Raw genomic sequence first — 18,071 nt, forward strand, 5'->3', positions numbered from 1 at the left:
TTGAAACAATGTGTTTGAACATGGTTCAACTCTCCATGATGCTGACTTCACAACACGCTTTGCAATCTTTTTTTCCGTCCATGGTGTAACACGACGTTCCAATGTTTCTATACATTTAAAAACAAGTAATTATTGAAAGTCATCATCATTTAAACTTAGAATATAGAATGTTAGAGAAAAATACCTGCAACGTTTCTTCTAATGGTTGTCCTAATGGGGAGAGCTAAATTTTGGCCTGTTAAGGTTAAACCAACCTCAACACATAAGGAAGAGGTGGTGGCTGTCGGCTGGTATTGTTTGTATCACTCAGGTTGCATTGGAACTTATTGATGAATGAGTGATAGAATATATTCAGGTTAAAGTTAAGGCTGGAGAAGAATACAACATTGTTGGAACTTTATCCTCCAAGATCCCCAGTTGACATTTGAAAAAGATTTCGAGTTGTCTCATCAATTGAAAGATGGAAGTGTCCATTTTACTGGATGTACTATTGTTTAGGAAAAGTTTGGTTTTGCAAATAACTTTAAGATTTCTAATTCACTAGAACAACCCTATGTGGGAAAAATCAACTCGGGTGGTTGGCTTTCAAGAACACCAACACAAGAGGTATACGATGAGACATTGACAGCCCTGAGTATCCTAACACTTTAACAGGTCTGTAGTCTGGGCTACCCCTATCTATTTATAATGTGGTTGGGCCTAGCTTAGATCGATATGATCAACCGATAGAAGTTAATAGGAAATGAATTACTTTATGTTACCCGTCAATGTTTTTGTCTTTCAATTTACAAAAATCAATGTACGGTAAGAGTACAATTCTGAGTTTTGTTTTGAAGGGATAAAAAAAGAAAATGTAAGAAAACTTTTCTTTTTGTATTATTGAGTTTTTTTATTAAAAGAAAAGGAATGAGAAGAAAGGAAAAATAATAAGGCTTTATTGATCCAAAAATTTTCCAGTCATTTTTGACATGAATTAGAAGGAAAAGTCATGAATTTACCAATGTATCCCTCAAAATTATATATGAGTTTTAATGACTATAAAGTTATAAATGTAAAATTAAATCTTCTATGCTTTTTTTTTTCCTTTTAACTTAAAAATACATTTTAACTATCCACTTTCTTTTCTTTGATTTTTTTTCAAAACTCAAGAATGTCTTTATACATGTATATAAATTTTTTTTCTTATCCATTCCATTCTTACCTTATTTTTTCTTATGTTTAAAACTGGAGAATGCAGTGTAAGGCCCTGTTTCCTTTTTTATTTAATACACTTAATAGTTAGGAACTTAATCATTCAGTAAAAATTTATATATATTTTTAACTTAATAAATAAAAATAACCATCAGTTATATACATTTTACTTAATACATACATGTATTTATTCAACCCTTAATACACTTAATACTTAATAATAATGACTAAAAGAACGAACGAACTGGCACTAAGAATTGTTCTTCTTAAAAGGAAGAAAAAAAGGTTAAAGGAAAACAATAGTACAGGAAGCCGCGCATCATCCCGGATTCAAATTCCCGCGGCCACTTTCAAAAAAAGAAAAAAAAAACAAAAAAAACTTTGTTTCCTTTTTTTTTTCCACCAAACCAAATCAAACCATCTTTCAGATTTACCCCCAATTTTAACTCTCCCCCGCCCCGCCCCGCCCCGCCATCAATTCATTTCTCAAACCCTAATTAACTTCAAATTCAGATCTATCAATTCAAAGTTTTACTTTCATGACGTCACATCACGATTCCGTATCCAAAAACACTTCTTCTTCTTGTTCTATTTACAGCCGTAAAGAGAAATCACTCGGTGTTTTATGCTCCAAGTATTTCACTTTCTTACCCTTATATATATATGTGTATATCTATATTTTCTGTAGTTTGTGTGTGTGTGTGTGTATCTATCTAATAATTTGATAAAATTATGTTCAGTTTCTTAGGGCTGTATAATCGAGAAGGCGTTGACTGTATCGGATTAGACAATGCCGCTAATCAGCTAGGTATATGCTTATATATATAGTTATAGAGATATTTTGTGTGAGAGCGTGATTTAATTGGTATCGAAGAAATGGAATCAAATGATAAAAGGATGTTGGAAATGTTTTCAGGTGTAGAAAGGCGACGAATATACGATATTGTCAATATTTTAGAGAGTGTTGGTGTAAGCTGCTGCTGCTGCTGCTTCTTTTTAGTTTGTATTTGAGTTGTTTTCGGTTATGTTTTGTTAATTGTGTGTGTGAGAGAGATTTTCAGGTTTTGACAAAGAGAGCAAAGAATCAGTATACTTGGAAGGGATTTAAGGCAATTCCACATGCTTTAGAAGAGCTTAGGGTATTGTATTCTGTATCGAATTTCTGCTTATGATTAATTGAAGCTATTGACACGAAAGTTAGAATTGTGAAATGTGCTTTGTACAATTTCTTGTAGAAACATGCATCTAATGATGATAACTATAAAGGCTCACAATACTGCAACTTTGGAACTGTAAGTTTCTTTTACTGTTACATTTGAGGTTATGGTAGCTCATGAAACTTGTTTTTCCGGTAGTAAAAGTTAAGACTTTCGAACCATTTTGACATCCATTAAAAATAGAATTGAAGGTTCAAGTTTTATTTAGCAGGTTGTAAATGATTCTCTTGGGCCTTCTGATTCGAATAACTCAAACACGGACAAGCTTACTAAATCATCTGGATCTTCTAAAAGCGGTAAGTTGATAATATCTATTTCTAGCTCTATAAGTGGATTCAGTTTATCAACAATTTTTTCCAGTTAGATACACTGCAAAGCACATCTGTTATAATTTTTAAACTTAGAACCTATTGACGTGTAAGATGAGAAACATGCTACTGCTTTTGTTGTAATTTTCTATTGATGTCGCCTTTTTTATTTCACTTTTTCAGAAACCATCAGGAAGGAAAAATCACTTGGACTTCTGACTCAAAATTTCATCAAGCTGTTCATCACTTCTGATGTGAGTGATCCTATCAGTAATAATTGACTCTATTGGTATCTAAATTAGGCAATATTTAGTTAATTCAAACTACAATAAAGTGATAAACTGACCTTTTTTTAAATATTCTACAGGCAGACGTGATAACCTTGGACACTGCTGCAACAATGTTGTTAGGCGATTTACACGACCCAACAGCAATGAGAAGTAATATCTTTTACACCTGTATACTTATTCTGTTTATGTAATACTATGATAGACAAGTTGGCTTTTATTAGGCTTGAGGACCTCACTAGATTTGGCAACTTTGATAATGGGTTAACCTTGGTTATGTTTCTCGAAAGGGTCAAACAGGATCAGTAAGATGTATTAGCTTAAAAGGAAATGGGTCAACCTGGGTTGAAAGTCATTCAAGAAGCGTATAAAGGGTTTTAAAAAGTCATAGATTGATATATTGATTATTGACTGTTGCTGGATTATATATGAATTTGTTGTAGCACATTAAGAAATATAAACATCATAACGAACGGGATAAAATAATAAGTTGTGAGCCATGCAAACACATATTAAGAACAATTATACTCGTCCGGTTGTCCCCAATACTTGTCACCCAGTCCGCCCTTTTTGCCACCTAAGACACCAGTATAGTTTTGTGAAGACTGAAGACAAATGGTGCCAAATGCCAATAGAGCTGTGGGTTTGTTGTTGAGATATCAAACTTCAAGTAATATTTATGCAGCAAAAGGGTACAGAACAACCTATACTAAGGCTAACTTTCTGTGTATGCAGCAAAAGTCAGACGTTTATATGACATTGCGAATGTCTTTTCATCCATGAATCTGCTTCAGAAGGTAACTTCAACTTTGAAAGCTTTTCATTGATTGTTATACAAGTTATACTGAAAAAGGTTTCTGCCTCTTGTCTTGAAGATGCGTCATCCGGAGAGCGGGAAACCAGCATTTAGATGGCTGGGTTTGAAAGAACCAAAGACTAAACCCATAATTTTAGCTACAGACAACTCAAAAAGGAGAGCTTTTGGAACAGATATTACAAACAGTTGTGGATTAAAAAGAAACAGGAATGATTCTTTATCTGGTTGGTGCTCAAAAGATGCGACTGTGGCAGTGGATGGGAATATTGACTGCGATGAAAATATTACAATGCAGAAGCAGCTACCACTTCAACGCAACTCAAAGGAATTTGTCTTTGGCCCATTCACTCCTGTCACTGGCACTGCACACAAGGTAGGAAGCTCTGGTAACAAAAAACTAAAGCAGGCTCCGGAATGGGAGAACTTGGCTGATACTTATCGTCCCCGATATCTTAACAAAGGTACATCATTGAATCAGAGGTGGCAAGTTTGGTTATCAGAGCGGGTTGGGTAATGACTGATTTCCATACATGATGAAAGAAGGTAGAGTTGGGTTGATCCCAAGCAGTTTTTGGTATATAGTTTTATAAATAGTTAATGCGCGAGATATGATTTGCAATGAATTATTGAAATTATAATCATTAGTGATATAGGAGGTTCTGTCCATCTATGAACTCTGATATCCAATTCTTCGGATTCGGATATCTGATAGCCATTTAAGGTTAGAGGCAAATTGACATAAACCCAAATCGGTTCATTCCTCACTCATCAGTCAATGGTCAAAATTTCCACCTCTACCAAATCTTATAAGCTTACTCCCCTCTACTAAACTGATATTAATGATACCATATTCTTGGCTGATATTATGACAGCACTAAATGACGTTTTCGGGCACTATGCCGAGGCCTGGAAATCATGGTACGTTGAATCAGCAGATAAGAAGCAGGTACGACCAGTCACTTGATTTTTGATCCCATTTTGAACAGTAGGCTATGTGGGTGTTGAGTCAGTAGAGGATTTATGAGTAGTGATTTCGTCAAAAGTGCATATCACCTTAATGTGCCGATTTAGGTTTAGTTTGTTCCGTTTAACCATTTCTGGTACAGTGTACGGCAGTAATATGTTTAGTGATGTAAACCTTCTTCATAGTTGAGGTCTTGAGGATTCTTTCATTCATTATAAAGCATGGCATTACGAATATGAGCACTGTTGCATAATTTTACAAAACCGAGTGTCTCATTCTTTTGGCCATTCAACATTTTTCATTATATGAGTTTCAATTATATATACATGTATAATGTATATGATTATTTTTAGCTTTTGTAATTGTAATCTAATTTCAATAATATTTTCTGAGTGTCCACATGATTTAAGTTATTGAGAAAAATGGAACTAAATTGTGTTTACGCTAACTGAATATATATATATTTTTTATTAATCTTCCAATCTTGCTTAGTGACATAACAGGTTCTGAGGTTTTAAAAGAAACCTATTTTTAATCTTTCTAGATAAACATCTAATTAAGGAAAGATTCTAAGAAACAATTACAATATTAAGGGTTAGCTTGCTTATATTAAAGGTCAAGTCTTGATTTTTTTTTCAAATTGACAAAGATCAAATCATAGTTACGAGAGTAAGTACCCACGCGTTGCGGCGATAAGATGGTAAGGTGATAGGTCATAGGTTGTGATAGGTCATAGGTTGTTATATGTCACATAGTGTGATAGCCAAATGCCTTAGCCGTACGGGCTCCACCCTCGGATTTAAAAATTCGTCGAAAATATATCGAATGGCATCTCTAATGAAAGAGCATGAAATTTTAAGAACATCCATATAATTTTTTATAATTTATCGATTTATGGTTTTTGAGATAAAAGATTTTGAACGAATTAAAGAAATTTATGGATGATAGATAAAAATAAGTGGTTGAGATTTGAGGTGAAAGAAAAAAATGAGTAGTTGAGATTTATTTTAAGGGTAATAATGAATAAGTGATAGGGGTATTTTGGGCATAGTTGTCAAACTTGTACGAGTCACGAGTCGACTCGTACGAGTCGAGTCAAAATCAAGTGAAAACGAGACGACTCGGTGGATGACTCGGTTTTGCTCCAGACTCGTAGCATGACTCGCTTTTTCTTGTACGAGTCGGTACGAGTCATGATTCGAGTCGAGTTACGAGTCACAATATTTTTTTTATTATTATTTTATATATATTTTTTAAAACATAAATATTTTATATGCTTTTAAATTTGATTTGGTTTTAATAATGTTTACTATTTTTAATTTAGTGTATCAATACAATACTATATTTGTACAATAAAAACTTATATATAATTATTAAATTATACATTATCAGATATCCTAACTCTTATGATTCGAGTCATGAGTTGAAAAATCACATTTCGAGTCGAGTCAAAAATACTGAGTCGATAACTATGATTTTGGGGTTTTCACTTGTGTAAAGTTGAAAAAATGAAGGGAACAAATGCTTTATAATGTAGTAGAGATAGATATAGAGATTATTATTATAAAAACTTTCTAAAATTGTGTTTCTTTGTTTATGAAAGTTCTTACCTCTACAATTAAAACTTTCGATACCCTTATTATAATTTTTTACATGATCAAACCAAGATCAGACCTCAAAAAAGTCTTGCTCATGCCTTATAGGATGTCGATTTTTAAATCTTGTGCAGTATGGCATTTGGCTATATCGTGATTATTTAATACAAGTATAAGGACTTACCAATCCACCATATTTGCTTCTATGGTTTTGAACCGACTTTTGAAGATATTAAAGTAGCTTAGTCATTTATATTGTGATTATTATTTAATACAAGTATATGAGGCAATTGACTACCAATCCGCCAAATTTGCTTCTATGGTTTTGAACTGACTTATGAAGATATTAAAGTAGCTTGTCTTTATAAAATCTAACAAAAATGAGCTAACCATCTATAATAGGTTCATCATGCATGCTAATTTTACATATATGATGTTTAAATAATCAAAGGGCTTTTGGTCCAACCAAATGAATGGTCGTTGAGTCTCTTCGTGATTTTCATTCGTCAGTGGCTCATTTTATATTTTATTCAGTGTTGTCCCTTTATGTTTTTTATAAATATTATTTCCAGTCGATGAAAAATACCATAATTGAATTTGCATGGGTAGCGAATTTAACATACCATATTCACTTAACAATATTCAATGATATATGGATTAGGATCCTTTAAAGTTATGATAACTTTTGGATTAAAATCAAAGGTCAAGATTCAAACTTGATTTTTGAATCTTGACCTTTGATTTCAATCCAAAGGTTGAGATCCTCTCAACTTTACATATAAAGTTATCATAACTTTAAAAAATCTTAATCTGATTAAAATAAAGAAAAATAAAAAATATAGAAAAAAACCCGAATTCAGAGAAACCAATTCACCTCACCTTCGGTGACTTACCCAACACCCTTCATCTTGCATGTTCACCAAACCTTATTAACTCTTCACCTTGCACTCACTTTTCTTTCAATTGCATCATTACCACGACCACCACTTCCTCCAAATACACCTCCTCCTAAAAGGGGGGGAAAATAGGGCCGATACCTCCTATCTCGAAATTTAATTTTTATCATGTATTTTTAAGTTTTTCATAGATTTTTAAAAACTTTCACATAAATTTTTAACATGTTGTTCCTTTTAAATTTGTTTTCCATGGATTTTTTATTTTTATCCCTTCTCGATTTTTTTACTAACCGTCACCATTAGTACTTCCTTCGGATAGAGCTCCACCACCACCTACCTTAATTAGAATAACCATACAATACAAAAGAAGCATAAAGAAACCATGTGTACTTGTGGAAAGTATGAATCTAAGTGATGCGATAATCTTTGATTAACTAAAATTGTTAAATTAATCACATGGCCCAAAAGCAGTGACCAATTATTAAATTACTATTAAATAATTTTTTAGAGTTTCAAATTTGTTGCTGTTGTGGTTGGTATACACATGCATACAACACACCATCAGTCTATCATATTCTATAACTAACTAATTATAACTAGATATCTTCAATCAACTTCAACTCTTCAAGTACAATCAGTGGTGGATTATGGATTTTCTGAAGAATGAGTTTTTTAACCAGCGTCCCCTTTTGGGTATGCAAGTACTAAGAGTCTTCTCACTACCAACCAGCAGACATCATCTGTCTGGGTCTTGCCGGTATCAACAACGATAAAAAAAACTACCAAATGGAAACAACAACTAACTATGGCTCTTGGTGGGCCCAGATAACGTCCTAGGTGTAGGGGAGATCGGAGCAACAGGTAACGCCTAGACGACGTTTTTCTTCCTGGGCTGCAGTAAGTAGATCGAGAGGTCGTTTCGCCCATTGTCCCCGAATATGGGTAATATGTTCTCATACAATGTTGCTCTAATCTGACCTAGCTGGCGAGTGATCCCAGTTCGCGATAAAGAACAAGACAGCAAGCGAGCGTACCTTTGTTCGCTTCTTCTCCACCAAGCACGGAAGTTTAAGGATAACTGTAGGTCGGTGGCTACCTAAGGAAACTCCGATTCGATCTACCCCCCCCGGCTGGGAGGCATCTACCTCATCTCGATCACAAGGAGAGGTTCACTATGATAGGGGGTACTTCTTTTTTTCCCTTCCGAAAAGAATGAAATGCATAGGGGACCATCCTTTTGTTGCGGCATGCTCCTCAGATTTACGGATTCACAGGGGGCCTCAGGCCCTACTTAGTTGGCTGACAATGACAAAAGCTTGCGAAACTAAGTAGAGCCTTTTGAATTGAATCTTAAGTAGTCTATCAGTGGTCTACTGGTGCTACCCGAAGACTTAAATGAATAGCCATCGCTGTTAAGAACAATCGAGATCCAATGAAAATTTTCGCGTAGCTTCTGGTCTTTGACATCAAAAAAGAAGGTTGTAATAATGAAAGGGACATCTGATAAATTTATCTTAGCTAGTGGAACAATAAAGACGAAGTGTCTAATTATACTTATGGTCATTTGTTTCTAAATAGAAAGACACCAAATTCTCCGGGAAGTCCTATCTTTTGAAGGACTTCTCAATTTGCTCCCCTGACGAGCCCCCTTCGGCCTACCCGCTGGTTTAAAAATCATTTTAGGTTGAAGCCTAGTATTATGATTGGAACCTAATGTAAAAATAAAAGAAAATTACTAACGGTTGAGGATGGAGTGGTAAGTGGTAACCACTTCAAGTGTTAATTGCCTCTCCACCAAGTACAATAAATAATGATTTGTTTAGGTAAAGTTATGGTGGTACTAAAATTGGTACATAGTATACTAGTATTGATGGAAGTAATATTTGTGAAAAAAAGTAAAATTTTGGTTCAACTAAATTAAATTATAATCATGAGAAACAAACGAATAGAAAACTAATTAAGAACGATTAGTCATTTAAGAAAAAAAACGCGAAAGCCGACCTTGCTCAAGAAGCATTTTTTTAGTACATAAAATAGGATGAATCATAGATTTAAAATTTACGAAGCAATACATTTTTGTATTGGTTAATCTTATAAAGTTTATATATATTATCTTTTGTCGTGTATTGCAATATTAAGTTATTAACATGCCAAATTGGACTTCAAACGACTTTTTACTAAATGCAACCTATTTAATGCTTTCAATATAATGTTTTATTATTTTATTATGTAAAAATATATTAATAGTGGATTATGTTGATAGATATTAAAATGATAATAAATGGGCAACAATTTTGTTGTGTAAAAATATAAGAAATATATTTATATGATACAACAACAAATGTGAAGTAAAGAGACTGCTTCAAATATATTTAAATAATAAAATTATATTTTTCGAGTTGGATTTTTTCGAATTTAACTATATCATGCCAATATATGAAATAGTAATAATATCCCATTTAAATTAATCATCAAAAACACTATTTGGTTACTCGTTTTATGCTTTGACCAAAAAGAGTAAAGTAAGAAAAATAAGTATATATAAACAATAATCACGTTAATAATCAATGAACTAATACAAAACTTAAGAAAATGATAAATCCTCTAATCAAATAATTTAATAATCTTCCTAATACATTAAGAATGTGACGTATGGTATTCATGATTCTCTTTCCACCACCTGATTTTTTCACATTTTATCATTTATAAGAATAATTAGGCTATTTGATTAGGAGTATATTAATTATATCTTTAACATTAAACAATAAAAAAACATAATAATGATGTTTCGTTTTACCAACAACAATGGCAAATCTGTAAATCTAATGAATAAACAATGTCAAGATATTACACTTCCACTTTCACATACATACAAAACAAACACCAAGCAAAAAAGATTAATTGTGAACGATATAGAAGAAGAAGTATAGAACAAACAAGAAGATATAGATATAGATATAGTTATATCTAATATCTATCTGTTCATTTGAAAAAGCTTCGCCTGTGAATTCATTTTAATTCATGGCAGCAGCTTCTTCATCATCATCATCATCATCTAAGCTTCTATCTCTCTCTCGTTTCACCGACTTCTCACTCTTCCACCACGCGCCGCCGTACTCTCACCACCTCCTTTTCCGTCCGTTACCTCCGCCGCCTTCCATCTCCGTCACCCCCGCATCCGCCGTTAAAAAACGTCCGATAGCAATCGTGAGCTGTCTAATCTCCGGCGTAGACGGCGGCGGCGTTTCCGATGACTTCGTATCAACGCGCCGGTCGGACCGTGAATTCTCCGTTATCGCAAATATGTTGAAGAAGATCGAACCGTTGGATACTTCGGTGATATCGAAAGGCGTTTCTGATTCAGCAAAGGATTCGATGAAACAGACGATTTCGACTATGTTAGGTTTGCTTCCGTCTGATCAGTTTGATGTTATGGTTAGGGTTTCCAAACGTCCGCTTGATCGATTATTATCGTCTTCATTGATTACAGGGTAAATTTTCTCTATTTTTTTTTGTTATTAGATATAATTGTAATTTGATATCTGTATTTATATGTATATGGTGTATATAAACGAACAGAATGAACATGATTAGTTTAACGAACGGATTAACGAACATAAAGCACAAACGAACAAATATATAATTAAAGGTATTAGGATTTCAATAAACTTTACGAATCATCCATCATTTGAAAAGAGGTATTTGACATGCTAAATGGTGATTTAATTTTTATATATTAAGCTATTCAAGTAGTTTAAAAACAAAAGTCTATAGGTCATTTTCTAAAAGGCATGCTTAGTCAAGAAAGGCTAGTGAGCGGCATGCGGATACGATCCTCAAAAGTGAAGTCTAGTAGGTGGGATTAAAATTTGTCAAGGTTTAAAAGTTATAGAAGTATTTATATTTTATAGATATAGATATCTCATATAGTCATATCTTCCTTTTGTTTAAATAATAAATATAGATTACAATCACAAATAAAAACTATACATATATATAAACAATCATAAATGAACGATTGTTCGTGAACTAATTATCTAATGTTTTCGAACATAAAGGAACAAACGGTAGCTATATTTATGTATGTTCGTTAAACTAAAGGTGTGATTTATTTGTTCATATTCATTCGTTTAGGTAAATGAACGAACACAAATGAATTTCCCGCCGAACGGTTTGCTGAATGTTTAGTTTTTTTACAGCTCTACGAATTTACATAGTCGTATATAATATATAGTTACTATGATAGTTTGAATCAAATAAGAATGCTTCGAAAATGAGAACAGTAACAAAACATCATATTTACACATATAGACAGGTGACAAAATCACTAGGTTTCTTCTCTGAAATTGTGCACAATTCCGTGCTTAATTCTACTTGTATGCATCTCTAAAATGCACATTCATTTTTTGATAGATATTTGAGATGCATGAAGTTGAATTATATGCGAATATAATGCTTACATTTTCGAGTGTTCCTACAGGAACCTTACCCTTATGATTGTGTGTGTGTAAGATGGGCTTTAGATGTTGTGTGTGCTGATCGTGGTGTTATGTTGATCTGGTTAATTATTTAATGTGCCTGATATGTTGACGATTGAATTGATGGGTGCTGTTTAGGTATACGTTGTGGAATGCAGAGTATAGGATAATGTTGATGCGGAACTTTGAAATTTCTTGTTTTAATGACGAGAAGAAGCTGAATCCTGGAGGTGAGGATAATGAGGCTTCAGATGAGAAGGTGGATGTAAGTGAGTGTTTGTGTGATAGTGTCGTGATGGAGTGTTGTAATGAAGAATCAGAGAGATTGAATTTGCAAAGTTGTTTGGGTGATTTGGCCCCCGAAGCGATGAGTTATATACAACAGTTGGAATCGGAGTTGGCTACAGCAAAGAAGGTGAGTGAAACTTTGCGAATTACTTGCAGGCCATCTTTGTTCTTATTGACTAGTTGCAAATATGTGCATCTAGATTTACAAGAAGCATCATGATTTTCTGTATTAGGTGTAGAGTAGTTAAAAGGCTTAGCAAAAAGTTCTCTTAATGGCCATGATTTGTATCCTTACGTTTGCAGTGGTGCATAGGTTAAAATTGTGGAGTGGCCATGATTTCTGAACCACGTTATGTGATGTAACTGCGACTTGTAACTCGCGTTGCTGTGATTGTCACTATATACATCAAAGCTGAAAAGTGAAAGCTCATTGAACCTTTCAACTTTCAAGCTATACCCTCTCAAGGCTGTACATTTCATTTTTCTTTCGGAGGGCATTTAACATTTACCTGATTAGTTTATGCTTTGGATCAACTTTCTTTTCCTTCATCTGATGCCTGCTAGAAGCTTAAAAGTTCTATCCAAAAATCCATATGTGAACTGCAATAATGACGTATTTTACAAATAATTTGGTCGGCGAACAATGCTACGACCTAGTTTGAAAAGGTGTGCATTGTGTAAGTGTGTTTCAGATTTTGGTATGATTTTTAAAGATTGGGTGAATACTATAAACTGAAGGATATAATAAACAGAAAGCTAGATAAAATCATCTTCAAGTGCACAATCCTATTTAGCGAAAGCTAGTATTGCCCGTCCTGAAACTGTAGTTTGTAGACTATATTATTTTCAGTCTGCCATATAGATCATTAGTTATGCTTTGTATGTTAGATTGCTGTCATAGATCTTAATTCATCTATTATGCTGATTGCTTGTTTCCTTTCTTCCCAGGAACTCCATGCCAGGAAACAGGAAAATATGCAAATTGAAAATACAAGAGAAAGTGACAATGATCTTTTGAAGTATTTGCGGTCATTAGATCCCGACATGGTAACTAACCCAAGTTTAATTATATGTTTTGTATGCGTTTCTTCTTATGTTGGTGAATAATACCTCTTCATCCATGTGGGAACAGGTGAATGAATTATCCAGACCATCATCTACAGAGGTGGAGGAAGTTATACGAGAACTTGTACAGTGTACATCTCGAAGATTCTTCAAGGAGGAGACTATCTCTGATCCAACAATAGCTTCAGATATAGGAAGCCAAGAGAACTACCCAAGTGATGATGAGGACTTCTGTGACACCATGGGCACTTCAAGAGATTATCTAGCAAAGCTGCTTTTCTGGTTAGTGTCATCATCCACACAACTTCTCTACTGTTTTTACAATGTTTGAAATCTTCTTATGAATATTCAACGTGTTAATTATGATCAAGGGTGTAATTATCGGCCGTAGCGATATATCGTCTAGAGCGATATCGGTCGTAACGGGGATATATTTGGGACTATAAATAATTAATTACAAAGGAATTTAATATTTAAAATATATATTAGCAATATATTCATGATTTGTATGTTTTACATATGTTTCTACTTGATTATTTTACCTGTACATATAATTCTTCCTTTTTGTTTAATAAATTATATATTAAGCTAATGTTTATCTAAAAATATAAACGAAAATACGATAATAAAAGTAAAACATTACATTAAGCATAAGACTATATACAAATTACAATAAACATGAAATTATATAAGTATTTTTTAAATTGTAAAAAGTAAAAGGGTTTAAACATGGAAAGAAAAGTCAAACTTTTTCTTTGTTGACAGATAAATCTTGATATTGATTGATAAATTTCTTTATTGACCGTTAGTTCTCGATATTGACCAAAACAGATATATATAAGGCCGGTATGTAAATCTCATAAAGGTATACCCCCGATATCCGATATATTATTGATATATCGGAAGATATTTACAACACTGTTTATTATTAAAAAAAACATTATTTCGACAATTATCTGAATCTATAAATAGTACTCCATAACTCTTAGGAGGTTGTATGCATAAATGGCTTTTTTAAGACTTTAAACCCCTTCATTCCCGTTTTAGCTAAATGTTTTGATTTGAACCATTTGCCCCGTTTAATATAAAAGTAATCAAACTTGCCTCTTCAATGTTTGATACACTTGTATAAAACGTGTGCCAAGTCTATGGAACTAAACCATTCAATGTTTGATACACTTGTATAAAATGTTGGATTGTCCAAGTCTATGCAACTAAACCAATAGTCTTTGGTGTCCAGGTGTATGCTATTGGGTCATCACTTGAGAGGCTTGGAGAACAGATTGCATCTGAGTTGTGCAGTGGGCTTGTTGTGATAAAACTAAAATAAAGGTAGAAAAATGTATATGCTTTTCCCTTTATAAGTTTCCTAATTATTGTTGTTACTTGTTCAGAATACATCAAGTCATGATATCAAATGCCATGTTCTTGATTGTATTAAGTAAATCATTGTAGTATTATTATGTGAAACATCTAGAGGCCTGCAACCTAGTTCAACTCGTCCCGCTTCCCTTTATACGACCTCGAGTCATTTGGATCCAATACGTATCCATTTTATATTCTATATCAGGTTTTATATACAATAGTTCGATGTTGGACAGTATTTCAAACCCGTATCTGAAATTAGATGCATTTATTATGCTTATGGAAACCATAAAAACTACAATCAGGTTCAGTGTCTGTCGATGCGCTTAAATAGAATTGAATCTGAGACAATAGAATCAATTCTGAGACCCCTCTCTTGTCTTGGAAGAATCTCAATCTTAGACGGACCAACTGTGCGGGCATTACATACTATTGGGTGTACTTTGACTCTGCACTGTTGGTAGTCTGCACTGTTGGTAGATTGTCATTAGAATCTTGACAGACACAATAAATGTAGAAGGAAATTGAGTCATAGGGAACAAGAGAATAAGGCATTTGTAATTGGATCATTATTTACAATCACTTTGAAGACCACTGGCCTGTTAATACTAATTTGTTAGAAGGGAATAAGTTGAACAAGTTGAACACCGGATTGTTTATGAACAGTTCTTAAACGAGCAAAGATGAGCAAAAATAAACCCGTTAGTTTTAGTTAAATGAGCAAACACGAACGTAGCTCTTGTTTGTTCATTAATGTTTGTGAAGGCCGAATACTTGTTAATTTGTTTGTGGATGTTCAATAGTTCACGCATTTATATTCTTACGACTTAATTTGGATATTTTATGACGTTTAATGCACATGAACGCAGTTCTATTTCGGGTATTTCCAAATTAAGCTCTAGACCTGACTTGAGCTCGTTTACGTTCAACTCTTTTCGAGTTTTCGACGAGTTGAGCTCGAGTAACTCACGGATAGGTTGGCTCGTTTTCACTCGCTGCAAATATCCCATGTCCTGCATTTCCACTTATATAATTGTCTGAGAGATTGCTGAAAGTTACATGTATATAACTTTATAATAATGACATAACATGAATTAAGAATGTCAGCCAAAAGCATTTCAGTTTACTTCGTTACGTACCTGATTAATTTAACTATGTACCTAACCCATCATCATTTGCTTGGCACATAGCTCAAACAAGTGTTGGTATTTAGATTAATAGATTTGGCCATGGTCATCATCATGTTGTTCGGCGAAATTAATGCGGCCAACTAATCATTTCACGTTATTATAAGCCTGTTTGAAAGAGTACACAATCATTTCAAGTTATAACGGGGTGGGCGTTGCCGACATGGCCTGTATCGTTGAACCAAGTGCCAAACCATGGTGGTATGGATCGACCCCATATACCATTTTTCTTTTCTTTTTATTTTTTTCATTTTGGTTTTTTGATTTATGAATATATACGTATGTATGTATAATTTTTGGTTCAAATAGAACAAGTATTAAAATGTAATAAATAAAACAATATTTTCTATTTAACCAAAAATTGTTGTTTATCAGGAAATTTTTGTGAATCAATATACAAATATATAATTATATGAATTGTTGTGCATCGGTTTTATCAAGATTTTATAATCAAGATGTTATCTTATTTGTTTTACTAGAATATGCTTAGTTTTCCAATAAATAGTCATTAAAAATGAAAAAGGAGGATAGGCTGACATCAAGTTAGTACTTACCGGTTATGACTACAGAGAGAATCTAAATATTATAGATGCTTTGCATTTACCGATGGAACTATATCCGAGTCAAACTTCTCTTGAGCTATTCAAGATAAACTTTGATAAAATTTTTGACCAAGTCAAGTTTGAACGAGCTCAAATCTTACATAACTTGGAGATCTAAATAACGAGCTCGAGCCTGAATTTTCAATTTTGAACATAATGATAAGTCATAATTGGATATATATATTAAATGGTCTAAAAATGACTAAATAGATTAATTTTTATATGAATAGACCTTATTTGATTTGTAATCTCAGGTTTGTGATAAAATGGACAAAAAGTGACTTAAATGGTGCTATAAGAATATTGCTGTTGATCACCAAGACTTAAGCGAATATTTATTTAATTATATATTTGTGTTGTTATAGTTGTGCAAATGAAAAGCAGGAAAGAATGAAAATTCATATTACAATTTTGAGACTTTTGTGTTGATACACTTATTTGGGCCGTGCACTCACCAGCCCACCACTCTCGTTCTCTTATGCTAGGCGAACAAGCAAGACACAAAGCCCATCTCAATTGTGTTTTGTTATGTCGGTTAACAATCCTTACGTGGTATCAATGACTATATATATTTGTTTATCAAGTTTCGAAAAGGGGGGCTCGTCATTAATTTCGACGTAACACATTAGAGATTCGATAGAGATTATATTCAGAGGAGCCTATCAAGTTTCGACAGCATATTCAATTCGGCAGACTCTCATTGATTTCGAGGAGGGCTGCGAACGAATTAATTTTCGGACGAACAGAAGGGACGATCGAAGATGAAGTCGACGGAACGAATTTTCTTATCAAATATAATGTTCGGCTAAAGTTTTTGCAATCTCTCCCGATGAACAATTGTTAGTTAATTTTATTTAATGAACTTTACTTTCAGTCACGTAAACATTGTTCTTTTTATATTATAATTCATATGACTGATTGAGTATTTTATTCACTATTATTTGATTTGGATTTTCATAAGACAACTTATTGCGAATTAATGATTTGTGCTGAATCCACCTAGTTTAGGGATTAAGACAAGTCATATAATTAACATAGGTTGTGCCCAAAACTATTCTTGTCAAGTAATCAAATTATGTCTATGTAATTTAGAATAAATACTCGGTAAAGTTTATTAAGTAAATTAACGAGACTTTTGGGATTCGGGAGGGATGCACTTTTTATTATTGTTTACAAGTTCTTTTTATAATATTGTCTTGTTTTATTAGCGAAGTCTAGTTAATTAATTTTATCTTTGCTTTAGTTAATTAAAATTACTTTTAGTATTGTCTTTAAAATCCATTAAAATTGTTAAAACTTGACTATAACCACAGACGCTCATCGTGGGAACGATACCCACTTACCCTATCTTGTATAAGGTATTTAGGTTTATTTTTGATTAATACTTCGACGTCGATCACATAATACTCGAGCCTAAATGAGGTTATATAAAACTTATTATAGAGAATACTTGTCTTTATGTTACAGACTTTCGGATGTATCTGTAGCATCCCGTTTTGTTTTTTTTTTTTTTGATGTGTTAGGGATTTTGGATTTATAAATGCATACATGGTCCACTTCTTGAAGATTGCTAGGGTGTATCACAATAATCCAGCCCAAATTATTTTAATAGGCCCATAAAATTTATGCATGTGAGTTGTATGTGACTATAAAGTTCTTTTTTGTTTCTGTAAATAATAAAAAGTATAACGGTGTTTAGTTATGAAAAATGTTTTTTGGTTTTTCATTTTTAATTTTTAAAGCAATGGAATGAGTTTTTTAATCTTGAAAAAACAAATAAGAATTTTGAAAACACGTTCAAAACTATAAAA

At 33.1% G+C, this 18,071-nt stretch overlaps 2 protein-coding genes across 2 annotated transcripts; both read left to right on the plus strand.

Annotated features, from left to right (window-relative positions):
• The first annotated feature begins 1,608 nt into the window (after positions 1-1,608).
• On the plus strand, positions 1,609-5,047 carry LOC122579879 (E2F transcription factor-like E2FF). The gene is made up of 11 exons (XM_043752140.1): positions 1,609-1,825; positions 1,932-1,999; positions 2,108-2,160; positions 2,253-2,330; positions 2,427-2,483; positions 2,620-2,704; positions 2,900-2,970; positions 3,084-3,156; positions 3,739-3,800; positions 3,879-4,281; positions 4,693-5,047. The coding sequence occupies exons 1-11, from the start codon at positions 1,731-1,733 to the stop codon at positions 4,782-4,784; spliced, it is 1,137 nt and encodes a 378-aa protein (XP_043608075.1). The 5' UTR covers positions 1,609-1,730; the 3' UTR covers positions 4,785-5,047.
• Positions 5,048-10,189: 5,142 nt separating this feature from the next.
• LOC122579479 lies at positions 10,190-14,576 on the plus strand. Its single transcript, XM_043751661.1, has 5 exons — positions 10,190-10,766; positions 11,892-12,168; positions 12,990-13,088; positions 13,174-13,388; positions 14,347-14,576. Exons 1-5 carry the CDS (start codon positions 10,297-10,299, stop codon positions 14,420-14,422), a joined length of 1,137 nt encoding a protein of 378 aa, XP_043607596.1. The 5' UTR covers positions 10,190-10,296; the 3' UTR covers positions 14,423-14,576.
• The last annotated feature ends 3,495 nt before the right edge of the window (positions 14,577-18,071 follow it).

This window comes from Erigeron canadensis, chromosome 8 (assembly GCF_010389155.1).
Source record: "Erigeron canadensis isolate Cc75 chromosome 8, C_canadensis_v1, whole genome shotgun sequence".
Taxonomy (NCBI): Eukaryota; Viridiplantae; Streptophyta; class Magnoliopsida; order Asterales; family Asteraceae; genus Erigeron; species Erigeron canadensis.

What these genes read in the sequence shown, in the direction of transcription:
- LOC122579879 (XM_043752140.1), top strand. Translation starts at nt 1,731, where the DNA reads ATGACGTCACATCACGATTCCGTATCCAAAAACACTTCTTCTTCTTGT. An exon ending in ATCTGGATCTTCTAAAAGCG is followed by an intron (nt 2,705 to 2,899) that starts GTAAGTTGATAA and finishes TCACTTTTTCAG; the next exon opens with AAACCATCAGGAAGGAAAAA. An exon ending in CCATGAATCTGCTTCAGAAG is followed by an intron (nt 3,801 to 3,878) that starts GTAACTTCAACT and finishes CTTGTCTTGAAG; the next exon opens with ATGCGTCATCCGGAGAGCGG.
- LOC122579479 (XM_043751661.1), top strand. Translation starts at nt 10,297, where the DNA reads ATGGCAGCAGCTTCTTCATCATCATCATCATCATCTAAGCTTCTATCT. An exon ending in TCGTCTTCATTGATTACAGG is followed by an intron (nt 10,767 to 11,891) that starts GTAAATTTTCTC and finishes GGTGCTGTTTAG; the next exon opens with GTATACGTTGTGGAATGCAG. An exon ending in CTAGCAAAGCTGCTTTTCTG is followed by an intron (nt 13,389 to 14,346) that starts GTTAGTGTCATC and finishes TTTGGTGTCCAG; the next exon opens with GTGTATGCTATTGGGTCATC.